This window comes from Schistocerca americana, chromosome 7 (genome assembly GCF_021461395.2).
Source record: "Schistocerca americana isolate TAMUIC-IGC-003095 chromosome 7, iqSchAmer2.1, whole genome shotgun sequence".
In the NCBI taxonomy this organism is placed as follows: domain Eukaryota; kingdom Metazoa; phylum Arthropoda; class Insecta; order Orthoptera; family Acrididae; genus Schistocerca; species Schistocerca americana.
The window spans coordinates 428,041,535-428,061,066 of NC_060125.1; the positions used below are offsets into that span (position 1 = coordinate 428,041,535).

Sequence of the window (19,532 nt, forward strand, 5' to 3'; positions counted from 1 at the left end):
TGCAGTTAAGAATCAAGTCAAATGAGGAATTCGTTCGGTAATACGTATTTGGTGGCAAAATTCTTGAAAGTGTGGCTGTTCACAACAAATTTTGTGCTGCTTACGACCAGACGTGATGAGTGAAGGTACTGTAGGTCAGTGGGGTTTTTCGGTTTAGAATGACAGAACGAATATTCGTGACGATGACTGGAGGGGCCACCACGGAAATGCGTTGAAAAAAAAATTCTGGAAACCAACGTTTCCCAATCTCTCAACTATCCGTCAAGTTTTCTCAGATTTACTGGAGTGTTTCCCATAGGGTCTTCACCAATTCATTAGGATATCACAAGCACTACGCTGCCTGTGTTCCCAGATTCTCAGGTGGTATAATTTTATGCACTCAGATTAATCAGCTGTTTAAGGCATAACAGAAATGCTTAAATCTGTAAGGAACTCTGTATGTTGTTGTAGCTCTCTTCAGTATGAATATTGATTTGCTATCTCTACCATCGTCTGTCCTGTGAAAATATCTACATTCCTACATACTTACAACATCCCACGCCCATTTGGACCACATTATTGTACTCAAGTCTTGGTCTCGCTCTGCAGTTTTACTTACCAGACATCCCTGCACTATCAGACTTACGAATGTTTGATGCCTCAAGATGAGTCCTATCTACCGAGCCCTCCATTTAGTAAACTCGACCTAATTTTTTTTTTCAATTTGATTCAGTACTTGGTCGTGAATTATTGGTTCCTCCAATGCAATCTTCAGTATTCGTGTGTAGGAGTGCATTTCAAAACCATCGATTCTTTTTTGGGTTTAGTATTAATCATCTGCTTTCACTGCTGTAAGAAGACTTCCAGATGTTCAAATTTATATTCCATGTTAACAAACGTCTTTTTCCAGAATGTTTTCCTTGCTATTGCGCCCTGCGTTTCGTATCTTCTCTAGTCTCTACTTCGGCCACAATCGACTCTTTTGCTAACCAAATAGCAATACTCATCTTCTACTTTTAGTGTCTCATTTCTTAATCTACACTCTGGCCCATGTGAAATATCATAGTTTTCTTGGTGTGTATTTACGTCAATATAACATATAGTTAGCTATTGTTCACATATTGTCATTGCTGAAAATTCAAACACAATTTACTTCTTAAGAAGTATATCATTGGCGATGCATTGCTGAAGACGTTCGTGTAAGCTTCATCATTGTGTTCACAATCATCTCTTGGGAAATGGCATCTGTCTCTTCCTTAATCACAGCCTTCAGCACATTAGTGATGTGGAGTCGTTGTAAAAAGCCTTTGTTCTCGAGGCAATGCCACAGAAAAGTCAGGGGCTGAGAGATCAGGAGACGTCACGGGGCATGCTTTGTATCTGACAAATATACAACGTTCCGATTATTGACAAGCACATTCAAATTTTTCTTCAGACTTCACAAGAAATGCCTGAAATGTGTGATCCTGGTCAGTCGTGTTTGAGAATGTTGTGTAGAAATTGTGTCTTTTCACTTTATCCCCTGGTCATAACTGTTGAGCCATTTGACGCTTATAAGGATAAAACTTAAACTTCCTAGTGCATAACCGTCTGCATAGACCTGTGACTGCTTTCTAATGTTCTGTAATGATGACTGAGGGATCGCTACGGGCGTAGTTGCAAAGCTGCAAGAACTCGTCGCATATTTTCCGGCGTTCGAACTGTCCTTTAGGGTCCCTTATGCTTCACACTGGTTACAAAAGCTGCCTCATGCAATTGTTTTATCCACCTGGATATTGTTCTCCTCTCTGGAACACGGGCGGCTTGTGCGTTGGACATCCGCAACGCTCCGCACATGAGAGAACTACTCAGCTGCCTCAGTACACACCTACACTGGTCAAGTTCCATACAGCGGTGAATGGCATTCTATCTGGATCCGATTAGACATGGTAGACGACATGAGCATATCTACAAGTTTACTGGGAGACCACCAGTTGCAGTTATTTCCACACTGCAATTCCCTCGGCATTGACAGAATTGATTCTACTGTATTCCATTAGCCTTATTTTACTTTCATTTGACGTTCAGCGTATGATTTCCTTTCATTATATGACCCGTTCCATTCAAGTGATTATCCACCCCCATTGAAGTCACTAATTACAAAGTGACCGGAGAACCCTCACTCACTCTTTTTTATTTCTTCCTTAATATTAACGCTTATTCCTAATTTCTCCTTTGTGCCGAATAGGCTATGTCCCTATGTCCCTGACTCTTCGTTTTCAAGTGCTTCGACTCTTATAACATCAGTCTGGTTTCAGCACAAGATGCAAAAACTCTTTGATCCCTGTATTTTTACACTTGCCACCTTCAGAGAACCGATCAGTGTATTGCAGCCGACTTTGTCAAAAGCTTTCCCTAAAGACAGAAATGCTATCTTTTCAGAGACAGGCTTCTAGTAATTTTTCCTTTCTTCTGCAGATAATTCACGTCACTAATATGAAATCAGGATTTGTTAAACTAGTTCGGTAATATTAACACCGACCAACATTTCATTTGAATTGTAATTATTAAGTTCAATTTGAAGTCTGAGGGAACTTACCCTCTCATATATCTTGCACACCAGGTGGGACAGTTGTGTCATGGTTGAATATTCTAAGAGTCTCAATAATTCTGTGTAAACGGCGTTCACGCAGGGCCCTTGTTTCGGCTTAGGTCTCTTTATGTGGTCTGTCAAACTCTTCAGGCAACATCATTACTCCCATGTCATCCTCACCTACTTTAATCTCAATTTCGATAAGATTGTCTTCAAAACCATTTTTCCATATAGTCCTCCTGTATATTCGTCTACGTCTACGTGATTACTTTGCTATTCATAATTAAGTACCTGGCAGAAGGTTTAATGAACAACCTTCAAGCTGTCTCTCTACCGTTAGACTCTCGAACGGCGCACCATCCCCACACCGGAAAATCTCATACCAGACGAGTGTAACCCTTAATGTTTGCGTGGTAGAGTAATTACGGTGTACGCATACGTGAAGGCAACGTTTGCGCAACAATCGCAGACATAGTGTAACTGAGGCTGAATACGGGGAACCAGCCCGCATTCGCCGAGGCAGATGGAAAACCTCCTTAAAAACCATCCGCAGGCTGGCCGGCACACCGGACGTCGACACTAATCCGTCGGGCGGATTCGTGCCGGGGACCGGCTAGCCAGAACATTCAACATGTCCTACAATTAAACCTGACTTTCATTAAGGATAAAATGTTATCAAAAAATCTCATCACTGATATTCTTTCACTCTGTACTTTAATCCCACTCTTCAACCATTTTTTTTTTTACTTCTGTGATTGCTTCTACAATATACAGATTGAACAGGAGGGCGAAAGACCGTATCCTTGATTCTGCTCCTCCATTCTTATTGATCCCACTTGGTACTTGTACGAGAGAAAATCGGGAACTCTTTGTCCCTGTTTTTGTTTTAGCCAAATTACAGCTATAAATCAAAGTCAACTTATTCATTCCTTGGTTCCTGTCGGCCTTATCTGCAGGCAGCTTTGCTACACGGTGCCGCTGCCAGGTTGTTAAAGATGGCGGTTATGGTTCATATGTCCACGGCGTGTGATATGTTTTCTATGGAGCAAGAGACGAACGTCCAACGAGATCTACAAGGAAGCACAGCCTGTTGTTGTTGCTGTAGTCTTCAGTCCAGAGACTGGTTTCATGCAGCTCTGCATGCTACTCGATCCGCTGCAAGCTTCTTCATCTCCAAGTACCTACTGCAACATACATCCTTCTGAATCTGCTTTGTGTATTCATCTCTTGGTCTCCCTCTACCATTTTTACCCTCCACGCTGCCCTCCAATACTAAAATGGTGATCCCGTAAAGCCTCAGAACACGTACTACCAAACGAGCCCTTCTTCTAGTCATGTTGTGCCACAAATTTCTCTTCTCCCCAATTCTGTTCAGTACCTCCTCATTAGTTACTTGACCTACCCATCTAATCTTCAGCATTCTTCTGTTGCACCACATTTCTAATGTTTCTATTCTCTTCTTGTCGAAACCATTTATCGTCCATGTTTCACTTCCATACATGTCTACACTCCATTAAAATACTTTCCGAAACGACTTCCTGACACTTAAATCTATACTCGATGTTAACAAACTTCTCTTCTTCAGAAACGCTTTCCTTGCCATCGCCAGTCTGCATTTTATATCCTCTCTACTTCGACCATCATCAGTTATTTTGCTCCCGAAATAGCAAAACTAAATTACTACTTTTAAGTGTCTCATTTCCTAATCTAATTCCCTCAGCATCACCCGACTTAATTCGGCTACATGCCATCATCGTTCTGCATTTGTTGACGTTCATCTTGTATCCTCCTTTCAAGACACTGTCCATTCCGTTCATCTACTCTTCCAGGTCCTTTGCTGTCTCTGATAGAATTACAATGTCATCGGCGAACCTCAAAGATTTATTTCCTCTTCATGGATTTTAATTCCTCCTCAGAATTTTGCTAAATATACAGATTGAATAACATTGGGTATAGTATTCAACCCTGTCTCATTCCCTTCCCAATCACTGCTTCCCTTTTATACCTTTCGACTCTTATAACTGCCATCTGGTTTCTGAACAAACTGTAAATAACTTTTCGCTCCCTGTATATTACACCTGCCACCTTCATAATTTGAAGCAGATGATTCCAGTCAACTTTGTCAAAAGCTTTCTCTAAGTCTACAAATGCTAGAAACGTATATTTGCCTTTCCTTAATCTATCTTCTAAGATAAGTCGTAGGCTCAGTACTACCTCACGTCTTCCAACATTTCTACGGAATCCAAGCTAATCTTCCCCGTGGTCGGCTTCTACCAGTTTTTCCATTCGTCTATAAGGAATTCGTGTTAGTATTTTACAGCCGTGACTTGTTAAACTGATAGTTCGGTAATCTTCACATCTGTCAACACCTGCTTCCTTTGGGAATAGAATTATTATATTCTTCTTGAAGTCTGAGGGTATTTCGCCTGTCTTATGTATCTTTCTCACCAGATGGTAGGGTTGTGTCAGGGCTGTCTCTCCCAAGGTTGTCAGTAGTTCAAATAGAATGTTGTATATTACTGGGGCCTTGTTTCGACTTAGATCTTTCAGTTCGCTGTCCAACTCTCCACGCAGTATCATATCTCCCATTTGATCTTCATCTACATCCTCTTCCATTTCCATAAAATTGCCCTCAAGTACATCGCCCTTGTATAGACCCTCTATACACTCCCTTATTTCTGGTTTCCCTTCTTTGCTTCGAACTCGGTTTCCACCTGAGCTCTTGATATTCATACAACTGGTCTTCTTTTCTCCAAAGGTCCCTTTAATTATCCTGTAGGCAGTATCTATCTTATCCCCAGTGATATATGCCTCTACATTCTTAGATTTGTCCTCTAGCTATCACTGCTTAGCCATTTTGCACTTCTGGAAACATCCCTCAGGCTGTGGCTAAGCCATGTCTCCGCAATATCCTTTCTTTCAGGAGTGCTAGTTCTGCAAGTTTCGCAGGAGAGCTTCTGTAAAGTTTGGAAGGTAGGAGACGAGATACTGGCAGAAGTAAAAGCTGTGAGGACTGGGCGTGAGTCGTGCTTCGGTAGCTCAGATGGTGGAGCACTTGCCGGCAAAAGGCAAAGGTCCCGAGTTCGAGTCTCGGTCGGGCACACAGTTTTAATCTACCAGGAAGTTTCATTTTGCACTTCCTGAGACGTTTTTTATTCCTTTTTGCCTGCTTCATTTACTGCATTTTTATGTTTTCTCCTTTCATCAATTATATTCAATATATCCTCTGTTACCCAAGGATTTCTACTAGACCTCGTGTTTTTACCTTCTTGATCCTCTGCTGCCTTCACTATTTCATCCCCCAAAGCTACCCATTCTTCTTCTACTGTATTTCTTTCTTCAATTCTTGTCAAACGTTCCGTAATGCTGTCCCTGAAACTCTGGTTCTGTCAGTTTATCTAAGTGGCATCCCCTTAAATTCCCACGTTTTTGCAATTTCTTCAGTTTTAATCTACAGTTCATAACCAACAGATTGTGGTCCGCATCAGCCCTTGAAAATGACTTAAAATTTAAGATATAGTTCCTAAATCTCTGTCTTTCCATTATATAATCTATCTGAAACCTTCCAGTACCTCCAGGCCTCTTCCATGTATACAACCTTCTTTCATGATACTTGAACCAAGTGTTAGCTATGATTAAGTTATGCTCTGTGCAGAATTCTACCAGGCGGCTTCGTCTTTCTTTCCCTACCCCCATTCCATACTTACCTACTACGTTTCCTTCTCTTCGTTTTCCTACTATCGAATTCCAGTCACCCATGACATTTGAAATTTCGTCTCCCTTCACTATCTGAACAATTTCTTTTATCTCATCACACATTTTGTCAATCTCTTCGTCATCTGCGGTATATAAACTTGTACCACTCTGGTAGGTTCCGGCTTCGTGTCTATCTTGGCCACATTAATGCGTTCACTATGCTGCTTACCGGCACTATTTTTTATTCATTATTAAACGTAGTCCTGCATTACCCCTATTTGATTTTGTATTTATAGCCCTGTATTCACCTGACTAGAAGTATTGTTCCTCTTGCCACCGAGCTTCACTAATTCCCAGTATATCTAACTTTAACCTATCCATTTTCCTTTTTAAATTTTCTAACCTACCTGTCCGATTAAGGTATCTGACATTCCACGCTCCGATCCGTAGAACGCCAGTTTTCTTTCTCCTGGTAACGACATCCTCCTGAGTAGTCCCCGCCTGGAGATCCGAATGGGGGACTATTTCACCTCGAATATTTTACCCAAGAGAACGCCACCACCATTTAACCAAACAGTAAAGCTGCATGCCCTCGGGAAAAATTACGGCTTTAGTTTCCCCTTGGTTTCAGCCGTTCGCAGTAGCAGCACAGCAAGGCCGTTTTGGTTAGTGTTACAAGGCCAGATCAGTCAATCATCCAGACTGTTGCCCCTGCAACTACGGGAAAGGCTGCTGCCCCTTTTCAGGAACCACACGTTTGTCTGGCCTCTCAACAGACACCCCTCCGTATTGGTTGCGCCCACGGTACAGCTATCTGTATCGCTGAGGCATGCAAGCCTCCCCCCTCCCCCCCCCCCCCAACGGCAAGATCAATGGTTCTTGCGGGGTGGGGGGGAGGCGAGGGGGCAACTGTCTCGCTGTGAGAACTATGAGATGATGGGGCTGTGATTTCGACAAAGACCGTGAAGTCTTGCGTAAGAATAAACGGTCGGGGAGGCCGCGTTCTTCGCTGTCTGGTTCCAACATTTCTCACGTGGATGCAGTGGTGATAGCAGATCGGCGTTTGCGCATCACGGCCATTTCCCGGAAGCTTGGCATATCATATGATAGGGTTTACGACATCGTTCACGGGTCCTTAGGGTACCGGAGGCTTTCATGTAAATGGGTGCCTAAGCAGTTAGATGACATGATGAAAGACAAGCGAATGACGTGTTCACTGAAGCATCTGGAACGGTACTCCGAGGAGGGTAATGTTTGCTCGGCCGCATTGTTACTGGCAGAGAAACGTGGATACTGCATTTTACGCCAGAATCCAAACAGCAGAGCATGGTGTGGAAACATCCCTGTTTGTCTGCGCCGTCTATTGGGAAAGAGATGCTACGGCCCTCTGGATTTCATGCGACGAGGTGTATCATCAATAGCGACATTTATTTATCTACACTGTCACGTCTGTGGGCGGTCATCAGGCGAAGAGATCGAGGGATTCTCGTTGTGGAAAACGTGATTCTGTTCGACGACAATGCGAGACCACATGTGGCAATCAGAACTGCCCAAAAGCACTGGGCACTGCGCTGGGAGATTCTGAAACATTCACCATACAGTTGAGACCTTGTCCCTTGTGATTTTCACGTTTTCGGACCGCTGAAGAAGTTTCTGGCAGGACAGCGATTCACAAGTAAAGATGAAGACAAGACAGCAATCCGATAGTGTTTCTATATAGTCAGTCAGACGAATTCTACCGCAGCGACATCTCAAATTTAGTGCTGTGACGGAACAAATGCGTGAACAGGTGTGGGGACTATGTTCAAAACTAATGTATGATACGGAGAATAGGATGTGTATTTGTCATTACCTGTCTGCGTCTTACTTAGGGGCAAAGATTTTCTGATTTGCCCTCTTACATATTGTATTTTGCCCGTCTTTCGCTATAGCTTACTTCTGTTTCTCTCAGAATTTCTAACGTCTTGCACCGTTCTACATAGTCTAACGCTTTGCCGACAAATCGTATGAACGTGTTTTGATTTTTGTTAAGTCTTGCTACAATTATCAAGCGCAGTGCCAGAGCTGCTTCTCTGCTGTATTTATCTTCCCGTAAACCAAACAGATTGTCAGCTAATATATACCGAGCGAGGTGGTGCAGTGGTTAGCACTCTGGACTCGCATTCGGGAGGACGACTGTTCAATCCCGTCTCCAGCCATCCTGATTTAGGCTTTCCGTGATTTCCCTAAATCGTTTCAGGCAAATGCCGGGATGGTTCCTTCGAAAGGGCACGGCCGATTTCCTTCCCAATCCTTCCCTAGCCCGAGCTTGCGCTCCGTCTCTAATGACCTCGTTGTCGACGGGACGTTAAACACTAACCACCACCACCAGCTAATATAATCTCAATTTCCTCTTCTTCTCTTCTGAATATTATTCCTGTCAGCAACTTCAATATATGAACTGCGATAGTTCTGGCACTTAACTGTCACTGCTATTTTCAGGGTTGTGTGGATTATATTATACTGAACGTAGACTTACACACAAACTTGAGTACAAAACAGTATTGGCTGTGTTATTAAGAAGTAAAATACAATGCTCCTTCAGATGGTATACATTCATGTCCAAAACAAGAGACCCTAAACGGGACATCGACAATACAGGAACTGTATCTACAATTACCGTTATGCACCACAATCGGCCTTATACGGGACCGCGACTAGAACCCGGATTTCACGCTGCATTTACTTTCCCGAAAACCAAACTGATAGTCACCTAATGTATTCTCAATTTCCTCTTCTCTTCTTCTGCATACTATTCCTGTCAGCAACTTCAATATAAGAACTACGATAGTTGTGGCACTTAACTCGTACGTTACCCATATTTCCTTTCAGGAGGAACATATATTTACTGAGAGTCGACGGCCTGGTATTGGTGAGTAAATACGAAATAGCAGTGTCTGTGTTATTAAGTAGAACCACGCAATGTTCCTTCGACATTAGTGCAAGTCATTCAAAGCTCTGCTGAAATGTGATTCAAAGCTGGATCCCCACGTCTTGTATATCGACTCCCCTTCCTAAATTACACCATTAGATACGTTCTCCCCTTCGTAGGCGTATTTCCACCAATCCACTCTCTCCTCTGTATTTAGCAGTGGAATTACCATTGCACTCTTAATTTTGAAGATTTTTCTTTCAGTTTCATCTAAGATTGTTCTGACTTTTCTCTATATTGTACCAATGTTTCCGAGGAGCATTTCTTTTTAAATTTTTTCGCATTTTTAGTGTACACATACTGACTTCGTTTCACAGCACCTCCTATTTATTTCATTCCTTAGTGACATATATTGTTGTAGATCCTTGTCTTTTTTTTCCTGAACCTTTCTATATTTACTTCTTTAGTAGATGGACTGAATAATTTATACGATTACCTAGTGTCGACTCTCAAATTTTGTGATTACCATTTCTCAGAGATGTCCATTTCTCTTCTACTGTGACGCATATTGTGCTCTTAATCATCTTGTTCCGTATATGAGTAATTTTTAGATTTTTTCAATAAATGGCTTTTTTGTTTCAACCAGCATGAGAACTATCACGAGTGATGTAACTGTATTATTTATGTGGGTGGCCACAGCTTTCGCTCCCATTATCGCAAAATGAGACACAACGGAACAGATTTACCGCTATTTATAACTTGTATCTGTATTGCGACATTGCACCAATTACTTATGCTTTGATAATTCTGTAATGGCGAAATTTCAATAGCAAGGCAAAACCTTTACAACCGTTAGGTCAGTAAGACATCGATTCAGCAATTCATTCAGATTGTGGACCAAATTTACAAGTAGTAGACAGATAAAATTTTGGTCTCAAATTTATATGCATTGCATACCTGACACCAATAACATAGGCCTTCTGTATTTTTAGCCGAATCATACATCTCAAATTGCTTTCCGAAAACCGAACGTACAAACTAGACAACAATCTGCTTCTTTGTTTACACTGTTTTGGCAATAAAGGTAACTAGTTGTACATTGTAATTTGAAGCAGACAATAATCTACGTCGTCGTTCACACTGGTTTTGACAATAAAAGCAACTAGTTGTACATTGTAATTTAAACAGGAGCCGTGGGAGTCATTTATTGAGAGCGAATCTGTTTCTATTTCAGTCAAAACCTTTAACAAGAGAATACTGAGTTCAATGAAATGACTGCTCTAACTGGTGGAATGAACCAACCATAGCTTTGTAGAAGTATCCCGTAGCTCACAAGTGAAGTTATTTATAAACCAGAGAAATTTTCTGTCAGTGTGGAAGTACATTTACTCTGAGACAAAGAGAGAGCTGTGAAGAGGTCAGATCTTACCTTTGGTTAAAGGAGGTTTTAAATGCAGTATTCATTAGGAGCCGAGGTCAGAATCTGTTCAAGTCGTCTGAATTAGGTTTATCATCGTCTCTACATAACATTCGTTTACACTGATGAGCAAAACCGTTATGACTAATAGTTATTAGCGTGTTCGCATACCTTTGCAAAGCCATACATATGGCCTGTGATCGAAAAAGTCTCATGATGATCTCTCTATTGGCAAAAGATTCCGGACTAGTCGTCCATTCGGATCCCTGGGAGGGAACTGCCAAGGGGGAGGTGACCATGAGAAAAAGATTGAATAGCCAGCGGAAGGATAACATTCTAGGACTTGGGCGTGGAATGTCAGAAGTTTGAATGTGGTAGGGAAGCTAGGAAATGTGAAAAGGAAAATGCTAAGACTTATTCTATATGTAGTGGTACCAGTGAAGTGAAATGGAAAGAAGACATGGATTTCTGGTCAGATGAGTGTAGGGTATTATCAACAGCAGCAGAAAATGGTATAATGAGAATAGTATTCGTAATGAATAGGAATGCAATGCAGAAAGTGAGTTACCGTAAACAGTTTGGTGATATGGTTATTTTCATCAGAACAGACAGAAAACCAAAGTCGACAACGATAGTTCAGGCATACAGGCCCATGTCAAAAGCAGAAGATGAAGACATAAAGTACATGAGGACATGGAACGGGTACTCATTACGTAAAGGGAGATGAAAATCTAATAGCCACTGGAGACTAGAATGCGGTTGTAAGGGAAGGAGTAGAAGAAAGGGTTACAGGAAAATTTGGGTTTGGGACAAGGAATGAGAAAGACTAACCTAGTTCTGTAATTAATTTTAGCTAGTAAGCTGGGTTATGTAGGGGAGGGGGGGGGAAGATTTCAATTAGTTTACACCATGATCAGACAGAGATTCCGAATCAGATGCTGAATTGTAAGGCGTACATAGGAGCAGAGCAGTTTAGTAGTGATGTAGAGTATGCTGAAGTTTACAAGAGACTAGTCAGGAAGAGTCAATGCTCAAAAAAGCGGGATTTGAAACTTTTTGACTTGTATTCGCTAATTGTGCTGCAAAATGAAAGATACATGTACATAAAAATTTTTATTCGTACTATGGTTCAAAAAAATGTATCCATCACAGGAAACAGTAAGTTATTATTTGATTTGTACGGCTTTTTCAAAGTCACATTCACAATGTGCCACTTAATAACATGCCATTGTAATTCTAAAAGAATCAGAATCAACTTAAATCCGAAAAATAACCGATGTAAAATGTCGAATCAGCTGAAGTTCGGTCCCCAGGTCTTGACATCAGACATAAAATAAAATTTCGACAGTTTCCTTATTGTTATGTGTGATAGCGTGGAAACATCACATAATTTACTACCCATTGTTTCCTGCATGGTTGTAGCTGCATCATTAAGTGTATGAGTGTGTGAGTGTGTGAGTGTGTGAGTATAGACAAACCGTTTTTTGTCCACACATCCACACCTAAACACATGACCTGCTCCTCAGGGGAAATAGGCAGTATCAGCTTGCTCTTGCTACATGGATTTGGAAGTACTAACGAACCTAAAAACATGACTTCTAATACCTATAATTAGTAGTCTGCAAATGACGTAAATTCTGATATATCGTTGTTTATACATTCTCCCCAGTTATGGTAGCACAGGAAAGTAGCACATAATGTAGTACATAATGTTTTTATAGACCAAGATAAATTTAACCAAATAAGAACTTTTTGTGCCGACCTTTGTGGCACAGTAGTAAGCACAATAGATTCGCATTTGGGAGGATGATGATACAGACCTGCAGTCATCCATAATGATTTATGTTTTATGTGACTTCCCTGATCACTTCAGGCAAATGCCAGGATGGTTCCTTTGAAAGAGCATGGCCGATTTCCTTGCCCATCCTTCCCTAATTCGAGCTTGTGCTCCATCTCTAATGTAACATTAAACACTAATCTCCTCCCCCCTCTAAAATCTTTCCCTGCTAACAATGCTATTTCTGATCATGACACACAGGTAATTACAGTAATTGGCTTAGCTCCATACATTAAAGCAAACCAGTCCTCCAAAACAGTGCACTGAATAAGGATTTAATAATTAAAAATTTAAGGGAATCTTGTAACAGTTAGACTGGGATAAGGTGCACAGGGAACCTGATGCTAATTTCAAATTTAACCTATTTCATGATACCTTTAAGAGTATATCTGAAAACAATTTCCCTAAGAACACAGTGAAACATAGCTGTAAGGAACCATCTAAAATGATGTGGCTTGCTAAAGGGATAAAACTTCTTGTAAACAAGAAATGCAAATGTCTCTTACAGTCAGAAGGAGTAATGATCCAGAAACAGTCAAACATTATAAAAACCACTGCACTGTATTAAGAAAAGTTATTAAAAAGTCCAGAATTATGTGCATTATGTCTTAGATTAGCACCCATGATAATAAAATTAAAACAATTTGGAATATTGTTAGAAGTGAAACAGGGCAACTGAGAGCACCAGAAGACTGTTTTCCTATCACATTCAATAGAAAGCTTGTTAACAGAAAGTCAGAAGTGGAAAATATACTTAATTATAATTTTTTGTTGTAGAGAAAATGCTATCCTGCTGCTTATTAGAAAATTCAAGGCTGCATATGGAAGAGGCATTACCTATGCAATGTGAAAAATTTGAAATTCAAACCACTTCTCTTACTGAAATTAGGAAAATAATGAATTCACTCAAAACTAATACATGATATGTAACTGGGAACATTTCCTTCTGTGTATTAAAAGCTAGTTCCAGCATGTTTCTCAGCCACATATGTAGAATCTCACTGGAACAGGCCATTTTTCTGCATAGACTGAAATATGCTATTGTTAAACCATTACATAAAGATGGGTATAACTGACTACCAACTTACTTACTTTTCACTGTTTTACCAAAATTCTTGAAAAAGTGATGTACTCAACAGTAGCTTCACATGTTTGTAAAAATGAAGTATTAACAAAATACTAGTTTAGTTTCCAGAAAGGCTTTTCAACAGAAAATGGAATATATGCTTTCACTGATCAAATATTAAATACTCTGAATAGCCAAACATCATCCTTTTTTGTGATCTCCCAAAGGCTTTTGATTGTGTGAATCATGAAATTGTTTTAGATATGCTTCAGTCCTGTGGTGTAAGTGAGAAAGTGCACAAATGGTTTAACTAGAAGAATGCAGAAGATTGAAATTAACAGTGGAGATAGTCTAAAAAACTCAGCAGAGACCTCTAACTGTGGAGGTATCAAGAATGATGTCCCACAGGGTTCAGCCTTGAGCCCCTATTATTCTTAATACACATCTGTGACTTGCCACTCTATATTCATGAAGATGCAAAGCTTGTTCTTTTTTGCTGGTGATGCAAGTATAGTAATCACACCCAAAGAAACAGGGATTAGCAGAGCAAATTGTAAATAGTGTCTTTCTGAAAATTATCAAGCGGTTCTCTGCAAATGGACTCTCAATACATTTTGAGAAAGCGCACTGTACTCAGCTCTGTACTGTAAATAGCATAATACCATTGTTAAATATAGACGTCGAGTAGAACTGAGGTAGTAAGGCTGCATATTCAAAATTTTTGTTTCTGTGCACTGATGATTTGGAAGAAACACATTGATGACCTGCTGAAATGTTTGAGCTCAGCTGCTTATGGTTTTAGGGTTATTGTAAATTCTGGTGATAAACAAATCAGTAAATTAGCCTACTGTGCCTATTTTGATTCGCTGCTTTCATATGGCATCATTTTTGGGTAGTTCATCATGAAGAGAACAATTATTCATTACATAAAGCTCGTAATCAGAATAACAGCTGAAGGCAACCCAAGATTATCTTGTACATATTTATTTAAGGACCTAGGGATATTCACAGTACCTTCACAGTTTGTACAGTCACTTATGAAATATCTTATCAGTAACTCATGAAATTTCAAAAATAATAGCAAATTGCATAGCTGCAACAGTAGAAGAAGGGATAACATTCACTATTCATGGTTAAATTTGACTCTGGCACATAAAGGAGACAATTATGCTACCACAAAAATCTTTGGTCGTTTACCAAATAGCGCTTAAAGTGTGACACTTACCAAACCAGCATTTAAAAATAAATCAAAATTATTTTGGAATGACAACTTATTCTACTCAAGTTATGAATTTTTAGATATGATGTAGCAACTGTAAGAAAAAGGAAATGAATAATATCACTTAAAGAAACGTTATATTAAACTGACACATTCCACATCATTTCGAAATGTCGTACGCGTGATCTACGTAATGTAATGTAATGTGACACCCGTTATTCTCCTTACTGTGTCACGCACCAACAACACCAGACCAATTTATTCACTCTCGTTGTATGTATCCAAGGTTCTCGGGTGTCCAGCCGGGTCCGTTCGTCGAAGTTCCACGATATTTCGGCGGATAAACCTTCCGCCATCATCAGGTGGTGCTGATGGAATGATCTGTCTGCGCTGTGTCCGTGGTATTTATGTCCGCGGGATCCCGAGTCCCACCCCGGCGCGGGCGGCCGGTGGTAGGCGCAGTCCATCTCCGTCCGCCGTGGCGGAAGGATCTCGCGTCCGCTCGTGCCGTTGCTCTTTGATGGTGTTTAATAACGGTTTCCAGGCCTTGCTAAGTTGAAACCCGGTGTCCCTGTTGATGAGGTTATCTGTTACTCGAATTTCTATGGCCTCCTTGCAGATACTGTCCCACTAGGCACTTGTGGCAGTCAAGATTTTTGTCTCTTCGAATTTCGCTGTGTGTCCGGTTTCAATGCAGTGTTCTGCTAGGGCCGAATGGCTGGGTTGGCGTAAGCGGGTGTGACATTCGTGTTCTTGGCATCGGTCCTCGACCGTGCGAACTGTTTGGCCGATATAGGATTTGCCACAGCCGCACGGGATTTTGTATACGCCCGCTTTCTTCAGCCCTACGTCATCTTCTGCCGTTCCTAGCAGGTCACTCTCGTTGTTGGCAATAGTCATTATGTTTTGTCTCATGTTACACGTAAATAATGAGATATTGTGGGGTACAGGGACATGTTATGAATAGGTACATGAGCTTGTAAACCTTAGCCACTGGTGATAAAGAGCGTAGAAAAAGTTTAGGACAATGTGGAACACATCCTACTCGAGCATGGGTTATTGCCGTATTCGTGATTGGAAATTACGACAATTGGTCTATCTTCTTAAGTGCCAGCAAAAATTTTATTCAAACTGACGTTTCTATGCAGACATAAATTGTTAGATTTTGTTTCTAGGAACTGGGGGAGCATAGCCATGGAACTACTCACCAATGGAGCCGACGCGATAATTGAAAGTGACCAGCAGCACACCCTTGTCCATGAAGTAGTCGGGCGCCTTATATGTAGAGGAACCCCCCGTGTATGCCCCACCGTAGATGTTGACCATCACGGCCAGGGGAGAGCTGTCGTTCACCAAAGGTACGTACACGTTGACGTACAGGCAGTCCTCAGAGCCACCACCTCCCTGAGGACACTCCGAGCCGTATGTCAGCGCATCCCGAGTTCCAGACCAGTTGGCTGCTGGCTGCGGCGCCTATGGACATAAATGACACAACCCGGTAATGACACTTGGATTTTGAAATGCTATTCTGGTCGGCAGTAAAACAAAGAGCTTGCTGACAAGAATGAACGGCTTAGTTAGCATAGATTGCAACTGAAGAGTGAACAAGGCAAAGACGAAAGAAATTTGGAAGAATACGTTTGTGTAAAAATTTAACGAATTCTTGTTTCAGAAGCAATATTATGTCGGATGACTAAAGCAAGGAAGACAGCCAAAGTAGTTTGATACAGTCAAAGAAAGCTTTCTTCAATAAAAGAACTAAACTGATTCCAAATATTGATATGGAATTGAGGAACAAGTTCCTGAATGTGTATGTCCGAAGCGTAGCATTGTATGGAAGAGGAATAATTACCATTTGGAACGTGAATAAGAAAACTACTGTTATTTGCAATGTAGTAAAAATAAGGTAGCAAATCAAGAAGTACAAAAATGAATAGAGGAGGAAAGAAGTCTACATAAATTCCTTACGAAAAGAAGGGACAGATTAGTGGTAATGTAGTACGAAATAGTGCTCTAGGAGCTGCAAAGAGGAATAAGGAAAAAAATAGTAAGGTTAGATGAAAATTAGAGTACGATGGTGTGTGTAGTAATTACGGATATATGAAAAGAAGCAAATGGTAGGATAAGAGGAATGCAATAATAACTACCCTTAACTCTGACGACGTAAGAAAAATGGTCAGTATAATGTTTTTCAGGTCACCACAAAATGTGAGCTAGAGGTACTTCTATTGTTCAATGTATTAGTGATCCTTCAGTTCAATACTGATACCTGGAAACGCAGCTCTTATCATGCATATCGTACCTTCGTGAAAGGCAGCGGTATACAGACAGCGTGAGAATACTTGTGGATTTAGCCCAATAAACTGTTCTTGGAATTATGAGTGCAAGTTTTGAAACCAGTCGGAAACACGGTATCTATATGGTAGCTTCCACAACGGAAAAGGCGTAGTACTGAATAAAATACTAAAAGATGTAAAACAAACAGAAATAAAGTTGTCTACTCCGTCCATTCTACTCTGACCATAAGAAATAAATAGAAATAAAAGAATGGATAATCCACATGGATTATCCTAACAACAGTTCACCCCGCTGTGGGAAGTTTGCATGAAGTCAACAGAAAGTGCCTGAAAAGGTCAGAAAGCTGTATCCTGCTACAATACATGGAAGTAACAATACTCTGAAAGCTAAGAGACACTACATTTCACTCAAGCACCCCATGAGCCTGTGGATGTGTTTCCACAATCATCACGAATATCTGGAATCCACTGTGGTCACATTAGAAACATAGGTACAATATGTGGGTCAGACAGGACGAAGTGTCTGGACTACATTTATAGAACATAACAATTAATTTAGCTAAAACATCCCAATTAAATCTACCATAAATCTATCGCCGCTGCCCATCTTAATCAAACTTGATATATTTTTTGACATTATAAATGGTAGTCTAGTAATAATTCATATACTAAACAAAGGAAACGAATGTATCTCTGAAGTATTGCAAATTTTGATTGAAAACGGAGAATATTATATACGGAACATGTCTAATGACAACGATGAAACAGTGGCAGTGGTGTTTTTGAAAGCTTCTCAAGAATGGTAGACGCTATACGATAGCTTTTACTGCCATCTATTCTTTAGAGAGTGAAATTATGGAAACTTGAACCCCGCGAACACGCTATCAAACGATTCTTTAACAAATACGGTTTCTTAATAAGGCTACGTTCATGTGACATGTGACAAAGCTGTAAAACTGTAAGCACGCGCGCACGTGCGCGCGATCGCACACCCACCCACCCACAGACACACACAAACACACACACACACACACACACACACACACACACAGACACACACACGCTATATTTGGACAGTTTTTTCGTTTTTGTTTAAATTTTTTGCTATTCAGAGATACAAATGTGTAACTTATCGATCTCCATGATGGCTATCACTAAACTTTCGCTACTTGAGAGGGTCGCCACGAAATGCGACTGATCGTAGGACAATGAATCTTTGTGAAAACATTTGTAAGGTCGTTTGGAAGAGAAATAACGAGTAAACCATTGGAAGAATCACATTTTAATTTCCGCATCAGAGGGTAACATTTGTTACTTTCATACCATGCTCACTTTCTTGCTTAATGTGACGACCGTCTAGATCCACGAAAGGCTGGAACCACACTAGAGACTGCCCTACTTCTGCCTGAAACATCTCAGGTGGGATGTTGTCTACCTCCATCGCTTTGCTCATCTTCAGCCTCCGTATTGTGATCAGCATTCTCAGCCATGGGAGCCGGCCGGAGTGGCCGAGCGGTTCTAGGCGCTACAGTTTGGAACCGCGCAGGTTAGAATCCTGCCTCAGGCATGGATGTGTGTGATGTCCTTAGGTTAATTAGGTTTAAGTAGTTCTAAGTTCAGGGGACTGATGACTTCAGCAGTTAAGTCCCATAGTGCTCAGAGCCATTTGAACCATCTCAGCCATGGGGATAGTAACTTTTTGCAAATTTGTGGCGCATTTCACTTTCGGTCTCTTCCAGGAGCAATTCCCACATCGCCAGTTAATTCGAACTTGCAAATACGTTTTTCAACCCCGGTGGCGAAAGAGGACCTCTCCATATTCCTTTAATGTGTCGGTACACGCGAAAAAAGGCAGTACTATTGCAGTCGTGTTGATAACACGGCCTTAAGAGTAATAACCTGCTCACCCTTTCCGTTACTGAGCTGAAAAGAGCTATTCAGGAGGTCATCGACAACATCATTGTTCCGACACTTCAGCGGGTCATGAAGAATTTCGCTATTCGTCTGAACCACATCGTGGCCCATGATGACAGGCATATCGAACATGTCATACCGTAAATATGAATACCTATAGGGACTTCTACATGTTGAATAAAGAATGTGCACGCCGTAATTTGTAACTAATTTTTTTCATATGTTCAAATAATTGTGAGGCTGTACATTTGGAAGATCACCGCTGTGACGGATCGCTTGCAACGCGCGTCGAAGTTTGATGCAGATTAATTACCGGGCTGCCGGTATAATGGAATTTCCTAAACACTTACGTACGTGAAAAGTATTTCAGAACGTAGAACGCTAGAGCTACGGTACCCTTTTTGCGACCTGTGGGCTGACACTAGCCTGCCTCTGGCAGGAAGCAGCTCGACAGCGATGCGGCAACGACACGGCCGCCAACGAGCACACCGAACTGCGGCCGCAGAAGACAGATGTATGATTTCAATAACAGAATACCATTCTTGTGCGAATTCTTGCATGAAGCCTTTATTGTGTAGTAGTATAATGGAACGTAGTATGTTGTCGTCGACGGTGAGTGCTCAT

At 41.0% G+C, this 19,532-nt stretch overlaps 1 protein-coding gene across 1 annotated transcript in view; it reads right to left on the reverse strand.

Annotated features, from left to right (window-relative positions):
- Positions 1-19,532, reverse strand: part of LOC124622582 (acetylcholinesterase-like) — a 109,644-nt gene that overhangs the window by 62,651 nt on the left and 27,461 nt on the right. Inside the window, exon 3 of the mRNA XM_047148329.1 lies at positions 15,906-16,170. Within this exon, the coding sequence (XP_047004285.1) occupies positions 15,906-16,170 (265 nt within the window). The remainder of the gene's footprint in view (positions 1-15,905; positions 16,171-19,532) is intronic.